The sequence below is a fragment of the Oratosquilla oratoria genome, chromosome 43 (genome assembly GCF_046742065.1).
Source record: "Oratosquilla oratoria isolate Oo_2021 chromosome 43, ASM4674206v1, whole genome shotgun sequence".
Lineage (NCBI taxonomy): Eukaryota > Metazoa > Arthropoda > Malacostraca > Stomatopoda > Squillidae > Oratosquilla > Oratosquilla oratoria.
The window spans coordinates 15087930-15103516 of NC_134819.1; the positions used below are offsets into that span (position 1 = coordinate 15087930).

The following is a 15587-nucleotide window of genomic DNA, read 5'->3' on the forward strand; positions in this document are numbered from 1 at the left end:
TCTTCTGGCATGTATTCTCCACCCTCTGCCCTGTCTAGTGTGTTATCAGATTCCGATTCAGAGCTAGATTCCATTGCAACATCTGGCTCGGGAACAGGCAGGCCTGGACCATGAGGGACTGGTCGTATGGCAGACAGAACATTAGGATACTGAATACAATGCTTGTTCTTGCGGTTGACTCCTTTAAGATTAGTCATGCAGAAATAGCAGTCTGACACATGATCTTTTTTACCCTCTCTCCAAACCATTGGAACAGCGAATGGCATACTCTTCCTTTTTTTATTTCTCCAATCACGCAAGTTCTCGACACATGTTTTGCAGCTAACATGGGGTGCAAATGGCTTGTCCTGGTCCCCAAGCTTAACTATAAAGTAAGCATGATATGCCTTCTTCACAAAATCAGTTATATTTGCTAGTCGACGAGGAAGAATCACATTACCACATATGTAGCAGAACCTATCAGGATGATTTGTGCATTTGCGTTCCATTTTCTGTCACTCTAAGATACGTGTCCAAAATAGAAACACAAGAAGCACAGATTCTTGTAAAAAGCACAGATTCTTATAAAATCAGTCACATTGATTGGAGATCACACTTTTCTAAACCATTTTCAGTTTCAGTGTTGTCAATGCAGTTTGTCAATGTAGTCAATGCAGTTTCAGTTTCAGTTTCCTGAAAGTAAACAAAAACATCATTAGGTTTCAGTATCAGTTTCGGGGTGCTACAGTATAATTTTTATGCAAAAAAAAATAAGAATAGGCTATACCTGCAGCCTCGTTTCCCTTATACTTAGTACTATACAAGGCCCAAAAGTCACACTTCTCATATCTCAAAAACTAGACCTGATCCAAGGAAACGGATGGCATTTTTGGATTCAGCGCACCAAAAAACCTATAAATCACTTGAAAAACCTTCGACCTTTGAAAAAAAAAATTTAAACGCAGGCCAGTGTTATTAAAGGTTAGAGTTGGCAGTAGTCTCTCAAAACCATTTATTCAGAAGGAGGGTGTCCCCCAAGGAAGTGTCTTGAGTGTCACTTGTTTTGCTGTGGCAATAAATAATATCTTAGAAGAAATTGCACCACCTGTAAAGAGCTCCCTTTTTGTGGATGACTTGGCAATTTATTGTACAAGCTATGATGCTATTTCAGCCTGCAAGCATTTACAAAATTCAATTAATGCTGTTAGTAGATGGGCTGACTCATAGGGCTTTAAAATCTCAACCATAAAAACCACTACTGTATGTTTTACTCGACGTAGATGAAGAGAAGTAATTCCAACCTTAAATCTAAATGGAACCATTTTACCACATGAAGAAGAGGTAAAATTTCTTGGCATGATTTTTGACTCAAAATTGACTTGGACCAGCCATATTGATACCCTGAAGACAAAAGCCAGGAAATCATTGAACATCTTGAAAGTTATATCTAGCTTTAGTTGGGGAGCAGATAAAAATCACTGCTAATGTTATACAACTCTTTGCCGATCCAAAATTGATTATGGTTGTCAAATTTATTCCTCTACTTGCAAAACTAGACTGAAGGAACTTGACACAGTTCATAACATGGGCCTTAGAATATGCTCAGGGGCATTTAGAACATCACCAGTAGAAAGCATTTATGTAGATTCTGGTGAACTGCCACTTGACCTTCGTAGAGAGGAACTAGGACTAAGACTTTTATTTAAGATCAAGACAGACCGTAAAAACCCTGCCTTTGATATTATCAAAAATGTAAATGGTGATGATTTTAAAGGTTCCAGATCTTCAAAACCCCTTCAAGTCAAAATGAATGAACAAGTAGAAGATATATTTATCAAGACCCAGAACGTTTTTCAAGTGGGCCATCCACATATTCCCCCTTGGATTACCCCTGAAATATCAAAATGCTCAATAGAGGTAACCAAAAGGAACGCTCCCATTGAGCAGGTGAAGTCTATATTTTTAGAACATGATAAAATACATGAAGAACACATAAAGATTTATACTGATGGATCCAAATCAAATAATGGAGTTGAATATGCTGTTATCCATGATGACACATCATACTTAAACTTCCTGATTCAGCCTCCATATTCACTGCAGAAATAACAGCAATTAATCATGCTTTAAAAGTAATACATGAAACCAAAGGAGATGCATTTGTAATTTATTGTGACTCAAAGAGTGTCTTGGACATTGTTAGCTGTTTTAATAGCTTTCACCCTTTAATACAAAAAGCTCAGGAGTGGCTATTTCATATTTCCTGCCAACACACAGAGGTTCATTTCTGCTGGGTTCCATCACATGTGGGAATCCATGGTAATGAACTAGCTGACAAGGAAGCAAAGGAAGCTGCACAATGTAACATGCCAAATACCAAGATACCATATTCTGACATGAAAAGAATAATAAAATCCCATATTTTAAACAAATGTTATTTAATGTTTGCTGGAGAGAGGGTAGAGTACCGGAGGACTGGAGAAGTGCCTGTATAGTTCCTCTTTACAAGGGAAAAGGGGACAAGTGTGAATGTAGTAATTTCATAGGGATTAGCCTGTTGAGTGTAGTAGGGAAGGCTTATGGGAGAATCTTAATTGAGAGGATTAGGAGAGGAACAGAAGGAGTAATTGGTGAGGAACAGTGTGGATTTAGGACGGGTAAAGGTTGTGTAGATCAGATCTTTGTGGTAAGATAGATATGTGAGAAAGCTATAGGAAAGGGGAAGGATGTTTTTTGGGCTTTTATGGATCTGGAAAAGGCTTATGATAGGGTAGACAGAAAGGCACTGTGGGAGGTTATGCAGATTTATGGGATAGGAGGAAAGCTTTTGGGAGCTGTCAAGAGTTTTTATGAGAGTAGTAGAGCATGTGTTAGGATTAGAAATGGAGAGAGTGAGTGGTTTGAAGTAAAGGTGGGACTTCGTCAAGGATGCGTTATGTCGCCCTGGCTGTTCAACTTATACATGGATGGGGTGGTGCGAGAGGTGAATGCTAGGGTAGTGAGTCAGGGATTGGAGATGGTTAAAGAAAATGGAGAAAAGTGGGAGGTGAGCCAGCTGTTGTTTGCGGACGACACTGCGCTTGTGGCAGGGTCAGAGGAGGGATTGAGGAAGCTGGTGGCAGAGTTTGGGAGAGTATGTGATAGAAGAAAGCTAAAGATAAATGTGGGTAAAAGTAAGGTGATGAGATGTACAAGGGGTGAAAGTGGCAGTAGACTGGAAGTGAACATTAAGGGAGAGCGACTGGAGGAAGTGGATAGTTTTAGATACTTGGGTGCAAGTGTAGCAGGAAAAGGTGGAGTGAAGGTGGAGGTAGAATGTAGATTGAGAGAAGCGAGTAAATGCCTTGGTGGTTTAAAGAGTGTAATGAGGAATAGACATTTGGGAATGGATGCGAAGAGGAGACTGTATGAAGGAGTGATTGTGCCAACAGCACTGTATGGGGCAGAAACGTGGAACATAAGAGAAGAAGAGAGAAGGAGTTTGAATGTGTTTGAGATGAGGTGTCTGAGAAGTATGGTGGGGGTTACTAGGCTGGATAGAGTGAGAAATGAGGAGGTGAGGAGGAGAACAGGGGTGAAAAAGGATTTGGGAGATAGGGTTGATGAAAGAATATTAGGATGGTTTGGACACATGGAAAGAATGAGTGAAGAAAGACTAGTAAAAGAGGTATGGAAGGCAGATGTGGAGGGAGTGAACATGAGGGGACGTCCTAGGATGAGGTGGATGGATGGGGTGAAGGGGGCTTTGGGGAAGAGGGGAATGTCTGTTGAGGAAGGAAGGGAGAGGACGGAAGACAGAGGTGAGTGGAGAATGGTTGTATATGGATGATGTTGTGACTGCATGAGGAGGAATGGGCGGGGGGGTGGGGTGGGGTAGTATGGGTGAGTAAATTTTGACGCAGCCCGAAGGGATTTCTCCCCGTCCTCGCCTTATATGCAAAGGGGGACGGAGAGGGGGGGTCGCCGATTAAATGAAGCGGCCTTGCTGTGGATGTGCTGTGTCTTGCGACACTGCTTCTGACCCAGGGCGGTGGGCAGGGTGCAGGGATGACCCGTCATCCAGGAGGTGCTCAGATGAGAGGAAGGGTGGGAGGGGTGTGGGGTGTATTTAGGGATGAAATGGGTGGGAGTGTTTTTATGCCTTTCCCTTTTTGGCTACCTCCCTTGGAAGGGGGAAAAAGCCTTGGTATATGTATGTATGTATGTATAAAAATATTAGAAATTCCATAAATCCATGGGTCTCTGATTTTAACTTGAACCGCAAAAAGCATGTTATTTTAACCAGATGATTGGACACACCCGCCTAACCCATAAATTCATCCTGGATAGTGGCGGTGCACCTGAGTGTGCTCATTGTGGCACTTTGATGTCAGTTGAGCACATTCTGGTGCACTGCCCAAAGTTTTTAAATATAAAGACGAAGTACAATCTTCACTCAAAATCTCTCAAAGAGATTTTGGGTGAAGAAGCTGATATTGATAAACTTTTTGGATTTTTAAAAGAAACAAATATTTTCAATGAAATTTAGATCTCTATCAAAACAATTTTATTGACTTCTACTTTTTATCTTTATTTTTTAACCAAATTTAGTGATTTTATATTTTATCAATTTTAATCTTTTACCCACTCACCAATCAGTCATGATGGCGCTGAATGACCTCCTCGGTCCCAGTGCCTGGCCTCTGGCCTAAATATCATACCATACCATACAACCCAGGTGCCTTACCTGCTCTCATCATCTTAACGGCTGCTTCACTTCATCCTTCCCTATTTCTCCTCCATTTTCCTCACTCATCACTCTCATTTTCTTAGCGCTTCCCACTGCAACTACCTTTCCCTCCCTATCCTCCTTCACATTTAGCAACTCCCTAAAATACTCTGCCCACCTTCCTCTCACTGCCTTCTCTTCCATTATCATCTCTCCATCTGCACCTTTTACGTTTTCTTCTCTACTTGATTCGCCTCCTCTTCCTCTTTTGATTTCCTTCCAAAACATCTTTTTATTACTTTCAAAAATTTCTGTCATACTCTTTCCCCATTTCACATCTGCTCTCCTCCTTGCTTCCTTTTTCTTATACTTAACTTTCTTTCTCTTTACTTTGTACCTCTCATATGATTCCCTCGTCCTAATTTGTAGCCAATCTATGAATGCCTGCTTCTTCTCTTCTACACCCTTCTTTGCTTCCTCATCCCACCACTCACTACCCTTCCATCTATTTCCTCCCACCCTCCTTGTTCCACACACCATCTTTGCACACCTTATGACTCCTTGAACCATCCCCATTCCTCCTCCACTCCTAGTTCTACTCTATCCTTTACTCTCTCCCACTCCTCTCTCAACTTCTTATACTAATTCTCCTTTTTTTCCTCATTTAAGCAGTTCACTCTTAAGTACCTCCCTACCTTCTGCCCTTTTCCTCTTTCTCCACCTATTCTCCACTCTCAGTTTACCTTCCACCAGGAAATAATGACCCAAAGGGATTTCTTTTTTGCTCTGTATACATATGTCTTAAATGGTTGATGGGAGGGGGTCATCATGTGATGAAGTGGTGGTGGTAAACCAGTTTTGGCTGTTGGGCTGTGATCAAAAGGTACTGTGTTTTGCTGCCTTGCCTCAGTGTTATCAGTAATTATAATGACTGCCTCAAGTTTCACTGTGTGCTGGTGTCCAAGTACACAGGGCATAGGTGACAGCTTCGGCCACAGCTATGAATCCTCACCATGAGTTTCATTGGCTGGAAACCTGCACCTCCACAGCGTCTTTGGGTCCTACAATAACTCTCTGCGAAGAAACTTTGGACCGTAGTGTGTTGTATCAGTCTGGGAGTCTTTCTATGTCATCAATTGAAAATAGTAAGAAGGGGGCAGTTGCCATTTATCAGCAGTCTCTATGTGAAAAGGCAAATTTTATATTAGCACTGATATTTGGGCCCAGTTTGGAGACTGAGTCAGCCCTTGGAGGCTGCACCTTTAGATGGAGATGAGGGTGGTGACCCATTTTGAAAATGAGTAGCAGGGAGATGATTCTATCTACTGCCCATCTTGCAGAACAACCACAAACTGGTACCCGTCATTCATTCCACATGGAGGTGAATTATAGAGTAAAGGAAGTGAGTATATTTATAGATGGAATGAAAAGAATTTTAAGAAACTGGTACTTAACCTCTTCAATATGAGTCAAATTCTTGTATTTACCTAGTTGTATTTTACAGGACAGGAGCTATGCTTATTGTGACCCGTTTTTGTATCTCCACGTCCAGTTTTTTCTTGAAATTGTGTATAAACTGGCATTCACTGTTTCACTGTTCAATTTGTTCTAGACATTGATCACTGTGTGGGAAACTTCTTTTTCAGGTCTCTTCTGTAACTGTCTTTCTTTAGTTTCTTTTTGTGTCCTCTTGTTTCCCTCTTGTCCCATTTTAGTAGGTCATCTTCATCAAGAACTTCCATCCCTTTCATAATTCTGAAAATGGTCAACAAATCGCCTCTTTCCCTTCTCTGCTCCAATGTTAACTGTAATTTCTCCAATCTTTGTTCATATGTCAGATTTGACAGTGTGGGTGCCATTTTTGTCACTGCTCTTTGGATTCTTTCTAATTTTCTTGTGTTTTTCTTTGTGCTAGGTGCCCACATTGATACAGCATATTCTAGTTTCGGTCTTATCAATGTGATAATTATTTTCTTAACCATCTCCTCATCCATGTAGTCGAAGGTCACTTTCATTGATCTTAATAGGCTGTAGGTCTCTCCAAATAACTTATTTACATGTTTGTCAGGTGTCGAATCACTTGAGATGATTACTCCTAGGTCTCTCTCTGAGTTTACTTTTGTTTTCCATGTTTTGTCTCTTCCTCCGAATGCTACATTTGCTTGTCTTTCCATTATATTAGTTCATTTCATATTTCCGCTACTTTCCCATACATATTTTTATCTCAGCAATCATCTTTTTGATCTGCAATTGCATCATTTCTGTTTCACTCTCTTGAGTAATTTGGCATCGTCAGCAAAAAAGTTCATGTAACAATTAACTCCTTCATCCATATCATTTATGTATATGGCAAACATTTAAAGGTGCCAAAACAGAGCCTTGTGGAATGCCACTTTTTACATCTTCCCATTTCGAATTTTTGTCTCTAAGTACCACTATCATTTTTCTCCCAGTTAAGAAATCCTTCACCCAATCTAACAGTAGTTTGCCTTGAATTCCTCCTATTTTTTCAATTTTACTTAGTAATTTTTTGTGTGACACCTTATCAAATGCTTTCTTCAAGTCCAAGAAGGTGCAGTCTGCCCATCCATCTCTTTCTTGTATTATCTCAATTAGTCTCGAGTAAAAACAGATTAGAGTTGTGGTGCATGATCTTCAACTTCTAAAACCAAATTGTTAGGGATTTATTATCTTGTTTTCTTCCATCTGCTCCTGATAATGTTTTCACATATTTTTGCTAACAGTAGTTTGCCTTGAATTCCTCCTATTTTTTCAATTTTACTTAGTAATTTTTTGTGTGACACCTTATCAAATGCTTTCTTCAAGTCCAAGAAGGTGCAGTCTGCCCATCCATCTCTTTCTTGTATTATCTCAATTAGTCTCGAGTAAAAACAGATTAGAGTTGTGGTGCATGATCTTCAACTTCTAAAACCAAATTGTTAGGGATTTATTATTTTGTTTTCTTCCATCTGCTCCTGATAATGTTTTCACATATTTTTGCTACAGTACTTGTGAGGGACACCGGTCTAAAATTTGTAGGATCTTCTCTATTTCCTCCTTTATGTATTGGTACTATGTTTGCATCTTTCCAATCTTGCAGCACCTTTCCCTCTTTTAGTGAGAAGTCTATAATCTTGTTTAGTTTATCTAACAGTTCATCTATACACTCTTTCAGTATCCAATTTGCAATTCCATCTGGTCTGTGTGACTTTCTGACATCTAGGCTTTTTATTTGGTCTCTTATTTCACTTTGTGTTATTTTTATTTCCTTCATCATGGGTGAACTTTCTAGTTGTTCATCCTCCCATGGTTGTGAGCTCTCAATTGTAAAAACAGACCTCAAATGCCTAATCATAACTTCTGCCATCTCTGTGTCATCTGTGTATTCTTTGTCTCCTTCGCAGTATCAGATGCCTAATGTATGATGCTACAACTATAAAGTAAATATAATCAAGACTCCAACACTGGCAGACTTGTATACCCACTCATGCCTTATGATGCCTACATAGGCATCATTGTATCAAAGAGGTTAAGACTGGAAAAAAGGTTATATTTCTGGTAATTGTATGTGTTTTGATCCAGTTGGCCCTCTTATAAGGGAGAAAAGGATTTCAGTACTTGTATGCATAGCTTTTATTGATTTCTTAATATAATTTTGCATTGCAGAACAAAGGTGGTAATCACAGCAAGAAGTACACAGATTCAGAAACAGATGAAGATTTTATCACTTCTTTACGTTTGAAAAGAGAAATGTCCAGAATAGGATCATCATCATCTTCACAGCTTCATAAGTCTGATCTTCTCCCAGAGTGAAGCTTGTTTTCTTCACATGTCTTGGAAACAGGTATTTTTGTTTTAATTACTTGTTTATATATTCATTCTGTACTTCACCCCTTTGGCATTTTGACCTCTCTTTCCCTCTCTCTCTCTCTCTCTCTCTCTCTCTCTCTCTCTCTCTTTCTATATATATATACTGTATATATATATATATATATATATATATATATATATATATATATATATCCACATTGTTTCCATTAATTTGTCAAGGCTTTACACTTCTTTACATGTATCAGTATTGCTAGCCATTCTTTCTGATAATGTTTTCTTATTGAATCTCTAATACTTCTTAGGTGAAGGAGAATGCAGATTATCCCAAAATAATAAATTATCTAGGATGAAAAGAGTGTCTCATGGAATCTCCAAGAAGTATTACCTTAACATGCAATTTAATTTCTTCACAATAGGTGGAATACAAGGAAAATTATTGGAATGGATGAAAGATTTCTTGAATGGAAGAATAATGTGGGTGGTACTTAGAGACAAGAACTCAAATTGGGAAGGTATGATAAGTGGAGTCCCTCAAGGCTCTGTACTGGCTCCAATAATGTTTGCTATTTATATAAATGATATGGATGAAGTCATGGAATGTTATATGAACTTCTTTGCAGATGATGTGAAACTATTAAGAGAGTAAGTACATTATTGTAATTGATTTCAAATTGAGAACGTTAGAGAAGTTACCTGGTTGAGTTCTCTAGCAATCGTCGGAACTGAAAGTGTATTCTTGAGGCTTCGATCTAACAATAGAATTCCCTTGCCAAGGTTTATTTGTTGAGTCTGGTACCAGAGCTGAAGCTAGTCTGACATTCAGTTGACTCAACATAGTCTCGTTCGGCTGGAATTCTTACGAGCTCGTAAAATGGCTTCGAAGCCACGGGACAACTAATACTTTAAGTAAGTTCTCAAAGTTCCCGATTTGTTAATCAAAATTACAACATAGACTTAATAAAAAATAAAGAGGGAGGGGAGTTATATACTGTATTAATTAGAACTACGATAGTGTGGTATGAAGTTACAGGTAAGGTTCTCGATTCGAAATTAAACAAGCTTTCGGGAAATTGCCGTAGCTCAAGGTAAACAATGCAATTCCCGTAACAACAATTACCACAGCCTCCCTGACAACAAAAAGAAAGTGTTTAAGAAATACAACCACTCCTCGTTTAACGACGACAATTGGGACCAGCGCGCCGTCGTTAACCGAATTGGTCGTTAAGCGAAAGTGTATACATATACGTACATGTACTGTATGTACAATGTCCAGCAATACATGTATCTTTATTTTCGTGTATTTTTCCTCTTTTATACAGTACATTAAAGCTTTATTTACTGTTTATTTATGGTGGATAGGTTCCTGAAATTACCGTATATGACCAAATCCGCGTATGCTGACATTCCATATTGAATACCGGGGTATTTTTTTTAGTTTCGACCATGGGCGCAATATAGCAATAGAAAATTAATTATTAATTTTGTAAATTAAAATGTATCAACGTAATATGCAATTTTGTGGGCGGAAATGAAAGTAAAAAATACCATGCTACAAGAAAATATGCTAATGAACGAAGTCGGTAGCATAGGATTGGGATGCCATCCTGTCGTCTGCCAACGTCTCTCACGACGACAACAACGAGGACGAGCCGGATGACATTTAATTTGCAGGTAATAATTTATCAAACACAGGTCAGGTTAGTTTAGTTTAGGTTAGACGAATTTATCATCCTTTTATTTCTTCGACATCGGCATCTATCATAACAAACATGGTGTACCATTGGTCCGACATGACTTCGTTACTTACGAAATTTGTTTTAGCACCTTTTTTTTATTTCCGCTCACAAAATTGCATATTACTTTGATACATTATAATTTACAAAATTAATAATTAATTTTCTATTGCTATATTGCGCCCATGGTCGAAACTAAAAATTTACCACTACCAGTATATACTGTACCCCAGGTAGTTTTTGCAGCTTGCAGGATGGTAATGTAGACCTAAGCTTCAGAACACTTTACCTCACAGCTAATATCCACCGTACAAGCTCAATTATAACATCATACAAATTTGCCTCAGCCAACTTAATTATCGTACACGACGTCGTAACTTCGGGAGATTTACGTTAAACGAATATTGGTCTGTCATAAAGCCTGTCGTAACTCCGCGTCATCGCTAACCGGGTAGGTCGTTAAACGAGGAGTGCCTGTATAACACTTTCGAGCAAAATTAAAAAAAAAAATTGTTTGCTAGAGACCTTACTAGGTCTCTAGAGGCTAGTGCAGTCTTACGTGTTGGCCTCACAGAGGTAGGTTCCAGTGAGACACAATCGTCTTGTAAAGAGTTAACCTCCTCCGAGTCTGAGACCTCTTCAAAGGATTCAGACTCTCTAGCCTGAACATTAGGATCCCCAGGGGATTCATCCTCAAGACTGGAACTCAACTCAGCATGGAGCTCTAGAGGGATTAAAAGTTTAATGTTGACTTTAATAGAGTTTCCATCAGGCTTAACGACAGAGACTGTATGTATCACCTTGTCTTGGTCAGGAAAAGTTTCCACAATACAAACTAAGGGGCAGAAGGGTCTGGTCTTGAAGGGGAGTTTCAAAAAGGCAATATCACCCTTTTTCCAGCTTCTAGAACTGTGATATACAGCTCTATCCCTTTCCCATAAGCTGACCAAGTACTCTGTCAACCATTGTTTCTTGAACTCTTCATAGAAATAATCCCTACAGTCCATGACCAAGTTGAGAAGAGAAGGGTAGTCTTCTCCTGATTCCCATTCAGGGACTTGTTCTAAGTCTCCAAACATCAAGGAAGGAATGGTCCTTCCAATAAGGAAATGATTTGGGGTAATAACATCTACCTCATTTTCACAAGAACGATAAGTTAGTGGTCTATTGTTCAAAATTTTTTGAACATCGGACAAAAGAGTGGTAATCTCTGCCAGGGAAGGAACAGACCTACCCATTACCTTATACAAACATTGATTCACTGTCTGTAATAACCTTTCCCAAGTGGCACCATACCAAGCAGCATAAACAGGAATGGTGCTATGCTGTACAAAAGATTTAGCATTGTCAGAATAAACAGAAGGAATTCCATACCTGTTAGCAAACCTAACGAAAGCCAAAATGAACTCAAGAGTGGACATAGTATCAACAACTTCTAAATGAACTGTTCTAGTATTGAAACATGTGAAAATAAGAATGTATGTTTTAACCTTCTCTCCATTCCTGTCTCTAACCCATAAATGCCCTGTGTAGTCTACACCAGTATGGGCAAAGGGCACACTTAGATTCACCCTAGAGGCAGGTAAAGAGGAAGGAGAAGGATAATTAATTGCACGGGAATTGTATTTCCTACAAACTATACAATCCTTCAAAATGCTTAAAACAGCTTGTCTGGCCTTAAGTATCCAGAATCCGTGCATACGAAGAAAATTAAGTGTGGCTTGTAGTCCCATGTGCATAACTTGACAATGAGCAAAGAAAATTAGGATCTTAGTTAAATGATGAGATTTGGACAAGAGAAGGGGATTGACAACCTCATATTTGAGGTTAATGTTCTTGTCAATTCTGCCCTTGGACCTAATCAAACTATTCTTGTCCAAGAACAAGTTCATTTGACTTACCAAAGGAGGTACGTCATTAGTGTTGGAATTCTGCAAATAAGCCAATTCAGCAGGAAAGGAATCCCTTTGCATAATACTCATCAAATAATTAGATACTGCCTTAACAGGGTCAGCATTAGACTTCTTGAACAGAAAGACAGCCTTAAAAATCAAAGAAGTGTGATGAAGAAGTTTGCTATAGGAAGAAAACTTAGAGACATCTATTAGAGGAGGAGTGTCAACTTGTACAACAGCCGCATTGACAATGTCTCCCTTGAAACAGGAGGGAATACATCCCAAGTGACCCTTTGGCCAAGTATGAGGAGGCAACAACAACCATTCAGGTCCATAAACCCACCAATTAATTTTTTCCTTGAACACCTTAGCACTATAAGGTTTAGTTAGGAAATCAGCCATATTATGTTCAGAAAGAACATAAGTAAAAGAAATGAGTGTGAACTTGGCCTTGAAAATTTCCAAGAGATTGGAAATTTCTTTTAATCTATTATTGACAAATATATTTTTCTTGGGAGCCTTGTTGGTCAGGATCCAAGAAAGGGCAACTTGACTATCAACAAAAAGAACCACTGATTCAACCAGTGGGACAGACACCAGTCCTTCCTCAAAAATAGTGTTGAGGCATTTCAAAGATAGAAAAGTTGCCATAAGCTCCAAAGACGATAAAGTTCTCTGTTTAATAGGAGCCACCTTGACCTTGGAAAATAGAAGAGAGATATTAGACTCCTTTAATTCTCTTCCTTCTTGCCCTACATATATGGCACATCCATAGGCTTCCTTGGAAGCATCAGCAAAAACAAACAGTTTAATGGGAAAATCTGTACAAAAGGTTTTCCTTTTAAAGGATAGGTTATTAACCTCTCTAAAATTTTCACATAACTTGTTCTATCTAACAAGTAACTCTCTATCTAATTTCCAATCCCAATCCACCATTTTTTGGCACATCTCTAATAAGGATTTTTCCATGCAACAGCCCAGAAGAGAAAAACCCTAAAGGATAATACAGAAGACAAGGAAGACAGAACTTGTCTTTTGGTCAAGGCATTCTTGTCAAGGGAAACATCCTTGATTCTCAAAGTATCATGGTCCTTATTATAAATATAACCCAAGACTTTAACCTCCTCTTTATTGCAAACTACTTCTTGATATAGAACAGAAAGAACAGAAGTCGAATTGCATGTCCGCTCCCTGAGAGGTAAACCTCCATTGAGCATGATCTCATTAATCTTCTACCCCCTGGGGCTAGGGGGTGTAGCATAGAATATAGCCCCCGCCACGTCGGCTGCGTGTCGTAAGAGGCGACTAATGCCGATCCCCGGGCGGGGCTCTTGTTTCCCCGCACAGGGCTTCCTCTTAAACTTACTTTTCCACTCCTCTCTTCTCTTCCGCTTGCTGTTCCATCCCTCCGACCTAATTTTCAGCCGCCCCTCTCAGTAGCGGCAAAAGAAAGCCCTATGGCGATGGCTAGTGACGATGGGGGCAGGAGAAGGTGATCTCTGGAAGCCTCTAGTCACGAACTACACATGGGCGGTGTGGGCAAGATAAATCGCTCTCGTATTGGGATCGAGGCAACAGCACAGTTCGGTAGCTACCCACATGACTGAACAGCCCTACTCAGGATCCACTCTGCTCACCCCACATGGGGAGGGGGCTAGAAAAGGTGCCCCAAACATAGTTTGCCTCATAACCACCTGACTGGGGAACCGCCCCCAGTAAGGTCACCCTCACTGCGGTCAAGACAAACCCTTAAGAGAGAACTCTCCTAACGCTGACGACCTATGCATAACCAAGGATATGAGCAAGGCCTCTACTGGTTCTAGAGATGAAAGTCCACAGTCTTTCATCACACTGGAACCCTATTCTGCTAAACCACAGCGGAAAAATAGAAATAAAGAAAAGTCTTTCCCCCCTCTAACTAATCCACAAGGACAATCGGAAGTTTTGCCTGGGATTTTTGAGTCCCATTATAATAAATATTTAACTTTATCCATGCCCAATGACAACCCCATTGACTCTTTAGACATTTTTGATGTCCATAGAGAAATTATCCAATGTATTGGCAGGGAACCCAAAATCATCCCCCAAAGTAGTGGATCACTTCTGATAGAGGTTAACTCTTCAGAAGAGAGCTCAAAATTGCAGAACATTGGAAAAGTTGCTGGGCATGAGGCAGATTGTACCCCCCACAAGACACTCAACCAGTGTAGAGGAGTTGTCTACTCCAAGGAACTGCTGAGGTTTTCCGAAGAAAAGCTCTTAACGGAGTTGAAATCCCAGCACGTTTCAAGTGTTCGCCGGATGAAACGAAAAGAAACTGGCACTCTTGTAGACCAACCTCTAATAATCTTAACATTTGACCTACTTAATCTCCCATCATCAATATCTGCTGCTTGGTATAAACTGAAGGTTAGACCACATATACCTTCACCAAGAAGATGTTACCACTGCCAAATGTTTGGTCATACATTCACCACATGTCGCAAGAAATTAGCAGGAACACCACCGATTTGTGTCAATTGCAGTGAAAGCGAACATGGAGAATGTACGAAAACATCGAAATGTTTTAATTGTCATGAAGAACACCCAACTTCCTCTAGATCTTGTGAAAAATATATACTAGAAAAACAAATCCTAAATATAAAGGTCAGAGAACATATTAGCCACTCTGAAGCAAGAAGAAAAGTGATTGATCCATTAAAACTTAATACTAAGACATACTCAGAAGCCCTTGGTAACAAATTTCAGCCTACAGGCCACCTCACCACTAAAACACAACCTAATATGGATAAAATGGAGACCGATCAGTCACACCAGATAAAGTGCAAACAATCCACCAACCGATCAGTTGACCAACTAACTCGCAATAAGCGAACACGGAGTTCAGACTCTTTGGATTGCCCAAGTGGCAAAATTAAGAATAGAGATTCAACAACAGCTGTATCCAAAATGCCATCTAACAACTCTTCCCATATTGGGGCCATGGGAGGCCCTACACCATCACCCAAGGGCCCAGATAGTGGCCCTCTTCCCACCCCTGAGAGGGGAGTGGGAAACCTTTCCCTCAACCTAGAAGGATCAACAGGAGATCCTTCTGTACCTATACAGAAAGTAGCCCCTCCCCCTGTACCTATAGGGCTACAGGGAAGTTCTACCACCTCTGGTAGACCTAAAGAAGGTCCTCCTAAAATTAAACCTGGAATTCAATCATCTAAACCACCAAAACTTCCAGTTAAAGCAGAGGTCCATTCAATCCCACAATCTAAGACCAAGAAGTTGGGTAACAACACCTCCCGACATTCCCTGAACCATAGATAAATTCACTCTGCTCCAATGGAATTGTCAGGGACTAAGAGCCAAGTATGAGGAATTGAAACTGCTAATCCATGACCAGCAACCTAATATTATTTCCTTACAAGAAATAATGTTAGACTCATTCAC

The 15587-nt window shown here is 39.8% G+C and overlaps 1 protein-coding gene across 1 annotated transcript in view; it reads left to right on the forward strand.

The window, feature by feature from the left end:
* Positions 1-15587, forward strand: part of LOC143021814 (uncharacterized) — a 60517-nt gene that overhangs the window by 31371 nt on the left and 13559 nt on the right. Inside the window, exon 3 of the mRNA XM_076179563.1 lies at positions 8354-8531. Within this exon, the coding sequence (XP_076035678.1) occupies positions 8354-8500 (147 nt within the window). The 3' untranslated portion in view covers positions 8501-8531. The remainder of the gene's footprint in view (positions 1-8353; positions 8532-15587) is intronic.